The following is a 16,314-nucleotide window of genomic DNA, read 5'->3' on the forward strand; positions in this document are numbered from 1 at the left end:
TTAGAACGCTCATGACATTCCACGAGCGTTCCAATCGTGGGGGTGGGCGGAAGGAACCAAAAGATAAGAGTTAATTACAACACATCTTCCTTCCAATATAATTTGGGAACACAATAAAAATCAATACGTGTAATAGGCTTTTTGCCAATTAGGTTTGGAATGTACCTTCCTCAGATGCATCATCCTTCCAGGGATAGTACTCTTGTTGTCATTATTCGAACTGCCATTGCAAACATTGTGGGTAAGATCATCACTCCTATCGTGAACTATTCTGTCAACACTCCAATACTGCCCATCATCCAACTTTACAACATTCTTAAATACTTTGCTCACCACTCTCTTCCCAGAAAAATTTGAACAACCTGACGTTACAAAATTAGGTACTTTCACTCTTACAGGGTCACCTACCTTCAAAGCTCTAGGCAACCTTTGTATTCTTTCATTGTACCTATCCACATATTTCCTTTGATGTAGGTGTATCTTATCCATGATCATATCTCTATTCACTTCCTCTACTCTTCCTCCAAAAAGCCACAAGGGGCCTAACTTGGTACCAGGCTCTCTTCCTTTAAGAGACTTAAATGGTGACACACCGGTGACTGAATGAGGAGTGATAAGATAGGACCAAACCATGTCCTCCAGTGCTTTCCACACATCGTTGCCATTTTGTACACTGAGTTGAATACAGTCCTTGATCATGCGATTTGTACGTTCCACTAGGCCATTCGCTCTGGGGCAATACAATGGTGTAAGATGATGTTCAACAGAGAACTTGCGCAGGAACTCTTTCATACATGCAGAGGTAAATTGAACCCCATTATCCGTAATCAAGATCTGTGGTACCCCTTCTGTACGGAAAACACCTTGAAGAAAACTCATCACACTATCAGTAGTTATATTTTCTACTACCTTGATGATGATCCATTTAGAATGGTAGTCCACTAATGTGATAATGAATCTTAAACCCAGCCCTCTTACAATTAAGGGACCAACAATATCCATAGCCACTTTACCCCAAGGAGCAGCGGGAACTTCCACTGGAGAGATTTTCCCCTTGCTTACAACTTTACACTTGTCACTCATGGTACATGGTACGCATTCTCTTACCTCCCTCTCCACCATGGTGTCCATTTTTGGCCACCAATAATGTAACCAAATTTTATTCTTGATCTTACTGCAACCCAAATGGCCTTCATGTGCCAAATGTAGTAACTTTCCTCTTATACCCTCAGGAGGTACAAGCTTGTTTCCTCGATATAGATTTTGTCCTTGTACATGTAGTTCGTTCCTCACTTCCCAAAACAAATCCTCTCCTTTTTCTAAAAGCTTAGAACTACACGGCCATCCCTCACAAATAAGCTGTTTCACCCTTGGGAATAACTCATCATTGGCTAATGCTTCTTCCCACTCAGATTTATCCAACCCATCAAAGACTGAAAACACAACAATTTCATCACTAAGATCTACCTCTAGTTCCTGGTTCCTTAGGGGTAACCTAGACAAGCAATCAGCTGCCTTATTATTTTCCCCCGGTATGTACACCACTTCAAAATTGTATCCTTGAAGACCAAGGAACCATCTTGATATCCTTGGTGTGGACTTCCCAAGATTCTTTGTAGAAAAAATGCTTACTAAAGGCTTATGGTCTGTTCTTACAATGAAAGTTATGCCCCAAACAAATGTCCTGAAATGTAATATTGCCCAATAACATGCTAATGCTTCCCTTTTAATTACTGAATAGTGGGTTTCAGCTGCAGTAAGAGCTCTAGATGCAAACACCACTATCCTTTCCCCATTTTCTGTCATTTGACTGAGAGTGGCTCCAATTCCTTTCAAACTCGCATCAGTAGTAATGATGGTGCGTTTGCTTGTATCAAAACACCCTAGGAATGGTGCCTCTGACATACTGTTTTTAATTGTCCTGAAAGCCTCATAACATTTTCCATCCCATTCAAATTTCATACCTTTCCTTAACAAACTCCTCAATGGATAGGTAGTGTCAGCAAAGTTTTTTATGAACTTAGAGTAATACTCTGACAACCCCAAAAATGATTTTATCTCCTCCTTGTTGGTGGGACATGGCGCTAGCTTTATGGCATCAACCAGATTCGTTTTAGGCTTAATTCCATCTTTGGAAATGACATGCCCTAAGTAGGTAACCAAGCGCACTCCTATTTGGCATTTTTCCTTTTTTAATGTAAGTCCAGCTTCCTTTAAACTACCCAGAATCAAGCGTAGCTTCTCATTATGATCCTCTTCATTCTTGCCATACACTAACAAGTTATCCTGGAAACACAGGACCTGTTCCAACCCCTCTAAAATATTCTGCATTGCCCTTTGGAAAATCTGCCGCGGCTGATGCTAAGCCAAATGGCATCCTACAAAATCTGAATGCACCAAACGGTGTTATGAACGTGGTCAATGCCTTGCTTTCAGGATGAAGTCTTATTTGGTGATAGGCTGAAGACAAGTCTAATACTGAGAAGAATTCAGCCCCACAGACCTGATTCAGCATATTATTGATATTGGGCAAGGGGTGCCTATCAATCCATATGTTCCTGTTTAACTCTCTTAAATCAATACACAACCTGATGCTGTTAGTATTTCCCTTCGCTGTGATAACAATAGGTGCGACCCATTCAGCACACTCCACCGATTCTATGACTCCTTGACTAAGAAGTCTGTCAAGTTCCGCCTTCAGAGGTTCTCTCATCATAATGGGAACATTCCTACATTTATGGGCTACCGGTTTTGCCCCACCTTCAATTTTATTTTATGTTGATACTCTTTCAGGCACCCCAGCTTATCTGTAAAAATTCCAGGGAACTCATCAAAAATCTCTGCCCCACACACACTTCTTCCCACAAGCATGACGGGAGTATCTGCACTTGGATCCAATTTCATTCCTAGGTCTCTCTGGTGCCCCCATCCCAGCAGATTTGCCCCTTTCTTAGCAATATAGACTTTCCCCACAGTACTCCTATCCTTAAATTATATCCTCATAATGGCTACTCCTTCTAACGGAATCGGGTCTTTGTTATACCCTACTGGTATTACATCTGGAGTGTGTAGTTCAACTTCTCCCTCTCTGAATTTTTTACCAAATGTCTCACTATTCATGAAAGTAAAAGGTGAACATGAGTCAGCAAACATTTCCAGTTTTTCTCCATCCAAACCTATTTCACATTTTGGTAGCTCAATATGATTTACACTACTTTCCTCCAAATCCTTTACTTGTAAAACAAAATTCCTTTTGTATCCTTCACCTATTCTCCACACTATTTACTGTCCTTCCAGACATATCCTTGCACGCTCGTGCAAAATGTCCCTTGCGATTACAAATCCTGCACGTGGCCGTTCTTGCTAAACAATTAATGCTGTTTGCCAAATGCCCACTGCTCCCACATCTGAAGCATTTCAATCTGTTTTCATCGTACATCCTCTCCTTGTTAATCAGATCCTTCCCTTCTTTTCTTTTCCCATTCTTTATAGCACAAACCTCTTTCAGTTCTTCACTAATCTCACTTACACTATTATCACCAGTTGTGCTCATTTCCTTCATGCATTCCACGGTATGCTCCACACTTTTAGCAATGTCAATCGCCATTTTCAAATCCGGATTGCCAACTAGTAACTTTCCCTGAATTTTCTTATTATTAGCACAGCGTACTAGTTGGTCACGTATCAAGGATTCTGTTAGTTCATTAAATTCACACGTATTTGCAAGCCCTCTCAAACCTGCAATGTAGTTTCCCACTTTCTCGTTCTTGCCTTGGACCCTGCCAAAAAATTTATGTCTTTCTAGTACTACATTAATTTTGTCCGCAAATTGAAGTTCTAATTTCTTCATACTACAATCATACACATCTCTACCTTCTTCATCCACATCATCATCCTCTAACTCTGGCAAGCTGTCAAAGACCTTCCTTCCCTCCTCCCCTAAATTATGAAGCAGAATATGTTGTCTTCTGATTGCCGAAAACCCACTTGCCCCTATTGCAATGAGATAAGACTCAACACTTTTCCTCCAATCTTTCCATGTAACCAATGGCTCCCCTGCTTCTGATAGAAAAGGTGTAGGCTGTAACATACTAGCCGCAGCCATGCTGTAATCTCCACCAAATGATTTCCTCTACTACTCCTTGTTAAGGTTTCCTAATCCAATACACTTCTTAAATTTCCTTACTTTACTTTTCCTAGTAATGTACTAATTGCTTTAACTTTTCCCCACAACTTATTCTACACAGGCAATATGTCACTTTCCAGACACTAAATTCCAGTCAGTACAGGACACCCGTCGATTTGCTGTGCCTCACCGTACTTCCCTCGTTTACCAGTTCACATCAGTAATGGTACTTCCCTCAGGCAATGTTAATCATAGCCCCAGATTCACCTCGCTGTCTCCTCCAAGCTTCCTCCTTAGTATGCTTTTCAGGCAGAAAATTACTTCAGCGGCCAAGTTTTCTATCCAGCACCTGAATTCCTCACCACGCATACGAAGTCAACTTTTCTTCCTGTAAATCCTTATTTCCCACTGCGCATGTCTGCCAGAAAGTCAATACTCTCTTCAACTTCTCTGCGCGTGTGTTCACTCACGTTGATGCAAGGCAGTCGTTTTTCTTCCTGTCAGCTTAGTCACACACTGCGCATGGCTGCCAGAAGTTAATTACTCTCCTCGTCTCTCCGCGCATGTGCTCACTCCTCACGCTGTTCCCCTCACAACTTCCTCCTTTGCGTGCCTCACTGTGTGATTCTCTTTTCCTTCATTCACCGCAAGATGCGCCGCACCTCCGAGACGATCTCTGTGCACCCACGTCCAGGCACCTGCTCCACCTCTAGTTCGCCTCACACTCCTCCAAGATTCACCTCAGATTGTAAGTTAAACCTTCCAACGCACGTTCCTCCGAGATTTTCTCTGTACATTTGCGTCACCATTCACTTAATTTACGGTGAATTATTTTCACACGTTTCTTCCTTCACTATTTTCTTAACTCCAATCAAGTCCTCGTTTCTTCCTCCTTTCACTCCAACTGTGGCCACACACGGAGGGGATGTCAGCAAGTCGTCCTCCACACGAATAACTCGTCGCCAGTGAAATAACCCACCAAAGTTGTATTGTAGAGAGGTTTATTAGTGGATCATAAACCAACATCCATCACCACAGAGCAAACTGTCAAACCAGGGAGTGCAGGTTAGAACGCTCATGACATTCCACGAGCGTTCCAATCGTGGGGGTGGGTGGAAGGAACCAAAAGATAAGAGTTAATTACAACACAATGGTACCCTTAATAATCCACATTTGTAAAGCTCGAACAATCACCCGTAAGGGTCTCTAGGTGCTAGGGGCCATCGGGAAGATTAAGCAAGCTATCGCCCAGAGTCACATGGTGCTGGGCTAATCTGCCGCTGGCGCCGGGGATCAAACCGTGATCCCCAGATTCCGGAGTCAGTCACCCTGGCCGAGGCGCCACATCTCTTCCTTCCTTCAATCCACAAACGCTGACAATCGAATTCAGCAACCTCAAACAATAATATAATTGTGTTTAAAATCACGCAGTATATATATCCTCAAGTACGGATAAAGTGCCCCATGATAAAGGAATAACCTCACCCTGTACCTTGCCACCACCGCCACCACTTACACAAACCTGAAGTTGAGGTTAATTATGTAGAGATGTAGAAGTGTATTCAAGGTAACCCAAAATGTAGAAAGGTAAACACCAAGCATAATGTCACCTTAGCCGAGATCCAGGTGTTCAGATTTTTAAAGTTAATACCAAGTAAACAGTAAAGTAAACAGCCATTGTCCTTTAGCTTGTCGATTGATCAGAGCTAACCCACCTGCCCCCATCTGAAGTCAACTATTGCCCTCCCCTGCTCTTCATGCCCCTTCACATCCTCTTGGGGGTGCAGGCATGATGGTCAATCAATCAGGATTTATAAAGAGTGACGAATCACCCAATAGGGTATCCAGGTGCTTACAGGTCCCGCTGGTTTATTTGAACAGCCAGGTCTTGAGGGTCATTTGGAATTCTGGAAGTGAAGTCAATGTTCCAGAGTTGCATGGGGAGGCTGTTCAAGGTCTTTGCTGCAATGTGGGAGAAGGGGCATCTTCCACTTCTGCTTCGGCAGATGCAGGGAGTATGGGCAACTGAAAGGGAGGCACAGCGTTGTCTTTTTGATGGTTGGAAGTTCAGGTGGTGGTTTTTGTAGGCGAGTCCTTGGTTGTGTAGAGCCTTGTGTGTGTGGGTCAGCAGTTTGAATTGGCATCTCTTCTGTATGGGGAGCCAGTAGAGTTGCCTGAGGTGGGGTGTGATGTGGGTTTGTTGGGGAAAGCAGAGGATGAGTCTGGCTGAGGCGTTCTGTATGGTCTGGAGTCTCTGTAGGAGGTGTGCAATGATTCCTATGTAAAGGGCATAGCTGTAGTCCAGTCAGCTGGTAACGAGGGCCTGTGCCATGGTGCATCTTGAGTGTAGGAGTAGCCATTTGAAGATCTTACATAGCATACACATAGTAAGGAAGCAAGCAGAGGAGACGGCGTTGATCTGTGATGTGAAAAGAGGTTGGGCACGAGCACAGTGAACGCTGATGCCAATAGCCAACAACAAGACAAGGGGAGAAGTACTAGAATGGATAGAATTGTGCAAAGGACGTCAGGAGAAAAAGCTCCTTCGTCCAATGATGAGCCTTTATTTTTTACTTGGATTCATGAATCCTCTGTGAATTTGCAAATCTGTGGATGGTCTGCAAATTAACACTTCAGATATCTGTAAAATGTTAACTCTTAAAGCTCAGACTGGAACCCTTTTTAAATGTCAAAGTCTTGAAAACTACTGAACGAATTTAGACCAAAGCAAGTAAAGGCACTTTGTGGAGTAAAGTTCTTTGACCTCCCAAGTTTGATGTAATTCCGTTCAATCGTTATTTCTTTATCACTTGAAAATTTCTTTACAACGTTTGCCACAATACGAAGAACCCAAAGCAAACTTACTTTGTTTTTTGTAAAGTATCTGGATTAACAAAAACTTTCAAAATACTGCTTTCAATAATATACCAACTGCTTAAAATATTTTTTCAAGTAAACATATCTATTAATTGAAGTGCAAAAGGCTGCTAAAATCTTCAGAAAGTTTGAGTGAAATATTTTACAGGTTGTTAACAATACTGTTCCATAGCAGCCATTGATTAAAACGTAGGCTGAAGAGGCCTGAGCGGTGAACTCCACTCCGTTCCGAAGAACTTCGCTCAGACGCAGAACTCTGCGAACTCCCCCCAGGCCTATTAAAACGTATATAGAATGAATAAAAGTATATTAATTGAGAACCACCGGACAGGGGAACCAAGAGGTATGTCTTAGGGGCGCTATATGGAATGTCCACCTATACACCTGTGTAAAAGTATACTGATATTTAGTATATAAGCAATACTACTTTTTCTGATACATACATGTTTAGTCAACTCACATGTAAGCCCAGCTTCAAAAATATTCTTGTAATAACACCAAAATTCCAGGGATTCAGAGGAAACATTGATCACATTCTGAACAAGAAGTTGACTCCTTAGCCAACCCTTAGCCCATAAACACTTTCTTGTGCGGCAATGAGTAGTGAGGGGAAACGGCAAATAGAGGATTCTACCCAATATAAATAGGGTCACAGAACCCTTTCTATGTTCTAATACTGCTCATGCCTTTTTAACCCCGGAAATCTGGGGTAGGAAGGACAGCGTCAGGGTTATAGAGTTTCCAAAGGGTAATCAGCGCATCAGCTGTTACCGCTGGCTACTCCTAACTGATGTCCATGTTCACAGAACAATTAAAGTTACTTTGTGGGGTGGTTACCTAACCTATATGTCTAATGGCTCTTGGATAGCTAGGAATGTAAATCACTTGTAGCTGGTATTTATGTGCAACCTGCATGTTTCAGTCAGAGTCCTGTTATTCCCAAAAACAGTATGATTATGTTGCGTGACAGAAACAGTTGTTATGTGTCTGCAGTGCCATAAAACAACTACTAAAGCAGACTGTGTTATAACATTTGTTATTAGTACCTTATGATTCTCCTCTAAGTTAAATAGAAAATTATTAATGAATGTATCAAATGAGTGTAGCAAACCTATAAAATGTTATAACTTCTGTTTAAAATACATATTCCTAAAATGAACTATTTGCAATCAAGATTATGATGGAGGAGGAATCGCTGACCAGGTTAGGAGTTTCAGAATAGGGCCACATACAACAGACAATTACACAGTAGAAACATGAACTTCATTTACTAAGGAAGCCCTGAATGTGAACGTATTTTGTTTATGTTTCAGTACAGGGAACAGCAATCGCCTGGAAGGATGCTCTTGGTGTAGCAGATTTAGATGATATTGTGTGTCTTGTTCAATAGAGCACGATAATCGATTATTCTCCCTGTCTTAGATAGTGGTGGCAATGGGCTGGAAAGACAATCTGGTGTGTCTGGACCACATTTATTTCAGATAACCCTTAATGCTGACTAGGTATGTAGGTAGTTACCAGGTTGTCACTGTGGCTCCTCTTTGGCATCTTCTTCCCAGTGATATATTTCAGCACTTTGTCCTTAAATACCTGAAAAGAAGGCATGAAGTGCAAATTAAAGCCTCAACTTCGTTACATTACAGTTCCAGAGACAATTATACCTTGGGCAGACCATGCTTTTTTCACCATGCTTCCCACCCTATGGAGATAGCCTTTCTAACATGGTGCTCAGAAAGTTTAAAAGAAAATAACTGCTGACAATTAGCACTAACCTGAATAAAACATGTGAGTGAATCAGGTAAAATTGGTTTAATCAAATAACTGCGTTTGTCCCACCGCAATGCCAACCATGACAAAAACCATTTCACAAAAATGATATCAATCACATTAAAACATTGCCAAAAACATTAATAGCAAAACATATTAATTTTTTCCAACTTATAAATGTTTAGAGTTATGTGTTTTGGTTTGAATGGCATAGAGCATTCATTGTATGTTCAGGTGGGCCGGACCATTCTAGATTTAAGGATATACTCACAACAGATTTGAATATGATTCTCTATGGAATTCTTTACCCTTATTTACATTGTCAGTAGTTATCCTGAAAATATAGCAAAGCCAGAGGTGTCTGGGTCCTGCCAGCAACTGGAAAAAAGCATTGGCAAAACCAATAGATTTCGCCTACGCAAGAGGTATTGGGTTTGTCAATGTCTTTTAGCCATATTGTACAGCAGAATGGAGTGGAGTAGAGTAGAGTGGAGTGGAGTGACATGGCGTGGAGTGGTGTGGAGTGATGTGGAGTGGAGTGCCTTGGCGTAAAGTGGCCTGGAGTGGTGCAGAGTGAAGAGGCGTAGTGTGAAGTGACGTAGAGTGGAGTGGTGTAGGTTGTCAAAGAGTGGAGTGCAGTGGAATTGCATGGAGTGAAGTGGAGTGGTATAGAATGGAGTGAACCGGTACAGAGTAGAGTGGATTAGAGTAAAGTGCCATGGAGTGGCTTAGTCTAAACTGGTGTAGAGAGGAGTTTGGTGGAGTAGAGTAATGTGGCATAGATTAGAGTTGGTTGGAGTGGCATTGAACAGAGTGGCGTAGAGTGCAGTGAGGTAGAGTGAAGTGGGGAAGAGTAGAGTGGTGTAGAGTTGAGTGGCGTAGAGTAGAGTGGCTTTGTGTGGAGTGGGGTAGAGTGGCAATGTGTGGAGTGGAGTGCCATAGAGTTGAGTGGTGTAGCGTAGAGTGGCATTGTGTGGCATGGAGTGGCGTAGAGTGGAGTGGCATAGAGTAGAGGGGCATGGAGTAAGTAGCATAGAGTAGAGTAGAGTGGCATGGAGACGAGTGGTGTACAGTGTCATACAGTGGAGTGGAGTTGCACGGAGTGGAGTAGAGTGGAGTGGGCTAGCGTAGAATACAATGGCATAGAGTGCAGTTGTGTAGGTTAGAGTTGGGCAGAATAGAATAGAGTGACGTAGAGTGCAGTTGCGCAGAATGCAGTGGCACAGAGTAGAGCGGTGCAAAGTAGATTACAGTGGAGTAGAGTGCAGTGGTGTAGAGTGCAGTGACGTAGAGTGGTGCAGAGTACACAGGCATACTGTGCAGTGGTGTAGAGTAGAGTGGTACATAGTAGAGTGGGATAGAGCCCAGTGGCATAGAGTAGTATGGTGTAAAGGACAGTGGCATAGAGTGCAGTGCCATACAGTGCAGAATAGAGCAGAGATGTACAGGGAAGAGTAGAGTGGCGTAGAGTGTAATGCCACAGAGAAGAGTGGTGCAGAGTACAGTAGAGTGGCCTCGAGTGCAGTGACATAGAGTAAAGTGTTGCAGAGTAGAGCATAGTGGAATAGAATGGGATGGCGTAGAGTGATGCAGACTTGAATAGAGTGCAGTGGAATAGAATAGAGTGGTGTAGAATAGAGTGGGGTAGAATGCAGTTGAGTAGAGTGGAGCAGAGTGCAGTAGCATAGAGTACAATGGTGCAGAGTAGAGTCGCAAGGAGTGCAGTGGCCAAGAGTGGTGCACAGTAGAGTGCAGTGACATAGAGTGCAATGGTGTAAAGAGCAGTGGCGTACAGTCGAGTGGTGCAGAGTAGAGTGCAGTTGTGTAGAGTGCAGGGGCTTAGACCACAGTAAGGGAGGGAAGGTAAAATAGGCAACATTAAAGGAGGCCAGGTGGGAGGGAATAGAAACTACATGGACAGGAATATGGGAGACGGACTTAAATCAGAAGCACTCATATGGAGTGCTTGAACACAAAAACTGTAGCTTGTACTTGATCCATGCTCCAGGGGAGGGCCAAACACAAGAAGAGGACGTGACGATCGTATGGTTTGACAAATGGGAACAAAGCAAATAAGAGCAACGCTGAAACTAACAAATGGTAAGCTATGGGTGGGTTGTAAGCCCACTGTATGTTAACAAAATTCTTGCAGAGACAGTGCTAGAGCAGTCTAGGCGAAACCTAAAAATATGTCAGTCCGAATTCCATCCTGCATTGCCTCTTCAGAGACCCATTCATTCCCCTTTTTTTTTTTAGAGTTTTATAAAGTGCGAACTTGACCCAAAGGTATCGGGTTTCCGAGAGCTTTTTACTACCAGGACATGAAAAACTTAAGAGTACATGACCAACTTTTAAATACAATACACCCTACCCTATGGGCTTACTAGGGACTACCTTAGGGGTGACTTATATGCAATAAAAGGAGGGTTTAAGGCTTGGCAAAGGGGTTATATTGCCAAGTTGAACTGGGAGTTTAAAACTGCATTCAGGCTGCAATAGCAGGCCTAGGACATGTTTTGAGGTGCTAGTTAAGTGGGCGGCACAATACGTGCTGCAGTTCCACTAGTAGCATTTAATTTACAGGCCCTGGGTGTATGGTATACCAATCTACAAGGAACTTCTATGTAAATTAAATATGCCAATCATGTGTAAGGCAATCAAATCATATTTAGGGGAGTAAGCACAAACACTTTAGCTCTAGTTAACAGTGGCAAAGTGCAGAGAGTCCTAAGGCCAACAAAAAAATAATCAACAAAAAGTGGAGGAAAGTAGGCAAAATGTTTGGAGGAAGACAATGCTACTGCTGACAGGTCTAACAGTAATTGACTGTGAGTTGTTGGTTTACACATGGGAGATGTAACACTATTGCATTTTTATCTGAGGATATATTTGTGATTCAGAGACCAATGGGAAATATGGTGTCACCTGGAGGACTTAATACTTCGACAGTAGATTGGTCTGATTGACATCTAAATTATATATAGCTCAATATTGAGCTGAATATATTGCAGAGCAGAACAAGAGCCTGGGTAGTGGTAAGACTAGATTGCTGTTGGAAGAGAAGGTGGTAGAAGAGGTAGCAGAGGAATGTGAATGTAAAAAGGCATTTTCGTGTAAGGATAAGATATGATGGAAAGAATAACAGAAGAGTGTTTGAACATATCGAAAATATGGAGGGTGGATGGCCCGAGGATAGGAAGAGAATAAGAAAAGAGCAAACAGTATATAAAATGCAGAGGGCACTGGTAACTGGTCCTTGGCAACAAGCTTATTTCATCTCTTGGAATACGTTAAAAGTTAGGCCACTGGTCATATGAATGACAAGTGGCATGTCGAGGACAAAAAGAAAAGCTTGGAAGTACATTTAATGTTGAGCATAGACGCTTTGACTGACAAACAAGAGCACCCCATGTATAAACTCTATAATGCAGTTAAGGGTTGTAAGGTTCCACTGTGTAAAGTAGATTTGCTTCTTGATCCATGGATAACACTGGATATCAACATGTTGCCCCTATTCAGCAGTGCCATAGAGTGAAGTCTTTACACCGATATTTACTGTTTATTGTTCAAAGTATTTTGAGGATCGAAATTTTCAGTAGACAAGGGTTCTTTGAATAATTTTTTTCAGGTGAAGGGATATAATTTCCTACAGGTAAGAGATGTGATTTTCTGACATGTTGTGCCATTAGACACAGGAGGGTTGCATTTTACCACCCAAAAGCCACTGGATGAGTTGAAACACTGCAGAGAGTTGTGAAACTGGCAAATGGATGACAAATATTGGCAAATATTTTTGCAGGCAAATTGTTTTTTATACAGAACCACTGCACATTCTGTTACAGGAAAGTCACAATTTAAATTATTAAGAGCCGTACACCTGATAGAAAATTGGTATCTTGCTGTAATCTAAGAAACTAGAATTGCAGACAAGTTGCTTATGTGAGGAGGTTAAGGATAAAGTACACATGTCTGCGGGAAAGATGAGAAGTTAGATGAATAAAAGGGGGGATTTTAAAAGACTGAAGGATGATGCAGCTGCAATTAGATACTTGTCAAGATTTAGATGCCTTCTGATAATGACAATAGAAACAGGAAGGTAGGTCAAGCTGTCAAAGTTCGTATGCATTTTTAAGAGTGTGGTTGGAGTGGAAGATGAATACGCTTGTAACATGGAAGGGGGTTCTGTCTGTGAACTGTCTGAAGAAAAGAATTTTAGATAAGCTTCTGTCGATGGAAGGAAGACTGGAAGGGTAGAACAATTGTGGGAAGAAGAAGGAATGATTTCTTACCTGTAATCCTAGTTCTCTCTCAGGGGAATCTCCATTGAAATCATAAGCACTGAATAGTCCTGTCCATTTGAGGGTATCCTGGATAACTTCTTTACAATATATATTCTTAAGTGTAGATGTTCGCCTTTGTTCAGTAAGGCCAGGATAAGCATTAATTTATTAAAATGTATTGCAGCTGATAAATTACGCTATGTTGGCCAATTACTTTACTTTGCATTAAAGAAAGGGTTAACAGATAATTAAAAAACTAGGAAAATTTTCAGATTAGCAGGAGCTGTGTAATTTGTCCTTATAAATCTAATTCGCAAACCTTTTTTTAAAGGGAAATGGTAAAGAAGGGAGAGGAAAATGTGGACTTATAGGCTGCAGCTCTGCAGATATTTTTAAAAAATGTGTCTTTATGGGCTCACAGCCAACCAATATCCCATCTTGCCCAGTAGGTGGCAGTTACCTCAGTTATTTTTACAGAGAAAACAGTATTACTAATTAGGGAAAAAGAATGTCTATTAATCGTCGCTGTCTCTTCCACTGAGGAGGAGGGTGGGTTGGTTATGATTTCAATAGAGATTCTCCTGAAAGAAGACTAGGATTGAAGGAAAGAAACCATTCCTTCTCTCTCAGGGGAGCTCCATTACTAATCATAAGCACTGAATAAAGTAGTAAGCCCACCCCTATTAACTGCAGTGGGAGGGAAAAAAGACGATCCATAGAAAAAGCTAGGCGAAGAGATTCCTCAGGGAAGCCTGTCCTACTTGAGCATCTGTTTTTGCATCTGAGTCCAAACAATAGTGTCTGATAAAAGTTTGAACCAATTTCCACTTAGCTGCTTTGTATATTTGAGCAATAGGAACATTCCTCATCAAAGCAGCTGTACTTGCTTTCCCTCTAGTGGAATGAGCTTTTGGTGTACCAGACAGAACTTTATTTGCTCTCTGGTAGCATAACAGGATGCATGAAACTATCCACCTGGATATAGATTGTTTAGACGTGGCTAAACCTGTACATGCAGTGCTATAGTTTCCAAACAATTGATTAGACTTGTGTATGTCTTTTGTTTTGTCTAGCTAATATTTTAAGATCCGTCTTAAATCTCAAGTGTGGAGATTTCTTTCTGCTTGAGTGGAAGGGTGCTGAAAGAAAGTAGTCAAAGTAATGGACTGATTAATGTGAAAATCCATCACAACTTTGGGTAAGAATTTCGGATGAGTCCTCATAACCACCTTACTACTACAGAATACTGTATATAGTTCAAGAGAAGATAAAGCTTGAATCTCACTAAACCTATGTGCTGACGTGATAGCAACTAGGGAAAGCAGCCTTCCAAGGAAGTTGTTCTAATGAGGCTTTATGGATGGATCCAAAAGGAGATCCCATGAGACGTGAGAGTCCTACGTTTAATACCCAAGAAGGAGAGGGACGGCGTATTGGAGGGAAAACTTTCTTTATACCCTCTGTAAAGTCTTTAATAACTGGGACTTTGAAAAAAACGGTTTGTGATGGACATTTTCTAAAGGTAGCATGTTTGGAAGTACAGCTTCTTCTTGGCATGTAGTTGTATTAAAGTTCTTGTCAGAACACCAGATGCAGAATCTCTTCCATTTAAAGAAGTAAGCTGAATGCATAGATGGATGTTTAGCTTCTTTGAGCATGTTCATGCATGCCTGTGGTAAATGTAAATGTCCATATTGTACAACCTCAGGAGCCATGCTGCCAAATTCAAAGAGGAGAGATTGGGATAAACCATCTGACCTCAGAATTTCATGAGAAGGCCCGGTCTGTACAGCAGCTTCATGTGTGGATGTTCCGACATGTGGAGAAGGTCTGTGAACCACCACTGTTGGAGCCCCAACAGAGTTATCAATATCATCCTGGCGAGTAAGACAGCTTGATTTCTGATGAAATTTGGGGAATTGGAGGACAAGCGTAGAGAAATTTGATGGACCAGTTGATCCATAGACCATTCCCCAATGTCCCTGGTTGGTAGTACCTCGAGGCGAAGTTTGGGCATTTTTTGTTTTCTGCGGTTGCAAATAAATATTTGTGAGGACAACCCCAATTCAGAAGATGTTTTGTATGACATCATCATGTAGAACCCACTCGTGATTTTCTTGAAAAATCCTTCTTAGAGAGTCTGCTTGAACATTCTCTACCCCCGAACGATGGGTTGTAGTGATTCTCAGGTCCCTGGCTAGCAACCAATTCCATATTGTTTGTGCTTTCAGTGACAAGGCTCTGGACCTTGTTCCTCCTTGCTTGTTCGGATAGGCATCGATGCGGTGTTATCAGTTTGAACAAGAAGGGATTTCATCTTGAAGGAAGGTAGTAAAGACTTAAATGTCAAATGAACAGCTCGTAGTTCCAGGAGGTTGATATGATAAGTAATTTCCTTTGTGAACCATGTTCCTTGCATTTGAAGCTGATCCATGTGCACTCCCCAAACTAACAGAGAGGCATTGGTCACTATTGTCTGGGAGGGAACATCCTGATGAAAGGCATCCCTTGAAGGAGATTTTTCAGCTTGCACCACCATTTGAGGGAAAGTGTAATCCTGTCTTCCCTGTTGCCAGAGTATTGACTCCACAGGTCCTCCAGACACTCCTGTATCGGTCTCATGTGGAGACAGGAATTTGGCATCAGAAATATGCAAGAGGGCCATGAGCCTAGGAGAGATAACACTTTTCTCACCTTTGGATGAAAGACTTTCACAACAGACTGACATTTCAGACTTTATGGATAAAAGCCTCCCCTTCGAAGGATACACTTATGCTTTTATTGTATCGATAGTTGCTCCTAGATAATAGAGCAACTGAACTGGTGATGAGGTTGATTTCTGATGATTGACATGAAGGCCTATCCAGTTAACTATAGAGATAGTTATTTAATAATGATGCTGTGCTTGTTGCGTTGATAAGCTAGTTGTCTAGGTATGGATAGACTAATATTCTGAGCTTCCTGAGATGTGCGGTGACAACTGCCATGCACTTCAAAAACGTTCTTGGGGCTAATTTAAGGCCAAAAGGAATTAGTAGTGTTTACTGGCTATGGGAATGTGAACGTATGCATCCTGAAGATCTATGGAATAGAGCCAGTCTCCTTGATGGATTTGACGATAAATGTGATGTAATGCTAGAATTCAGAATGTTTCTCTCCGTATCTATTTGTATGAGACTTTCAGATCTAGTATGGGTCTGAAGTCATTCTTGGGACTTTTCTTTCCAACAAGAAATAACAGGAATAAATCCATGTTCCCGTTGT

General features: G+C 41.7%; 1 protein-coding gene across 2 annotated transcripts in view; it reads right to left on the reverse strand.

The window, feature by feature from the left end:
* Window positions 1-16,314, reverse strand: part of LOC146822748 (acid-sensing ion channel 1C-like) — a 437,693-nt gene that overhangs the window by 131,704 nt on the left and 289,675 nt on the right. For both annotated transcript variants that reach the window (XM_085606934.1, XM_085606933.1), the window contains exon 9: window positions 8,522-8,593. In XM_085606934.1, the coding sequence (XP_085463060.1) occupies window positions 8,522-8,593 (72 nt within the window). The remainder of the gene's footprint in view (window positions 1-8,521; window positions 8,594-16,314) is intronic.

This window comes from Triturus cristatus, chromosome 5_2 (assembly GCF_964204655.1).
Source record: "Triturus cristatus chromosome 5_2, aTriCri1.1, whole genome shotgun sequence".
NCBI lineage: Eukaryota > Metazoa > Chordata > Amphibia > Caudata > Salamandridae > Triturus > Triturus cristatus.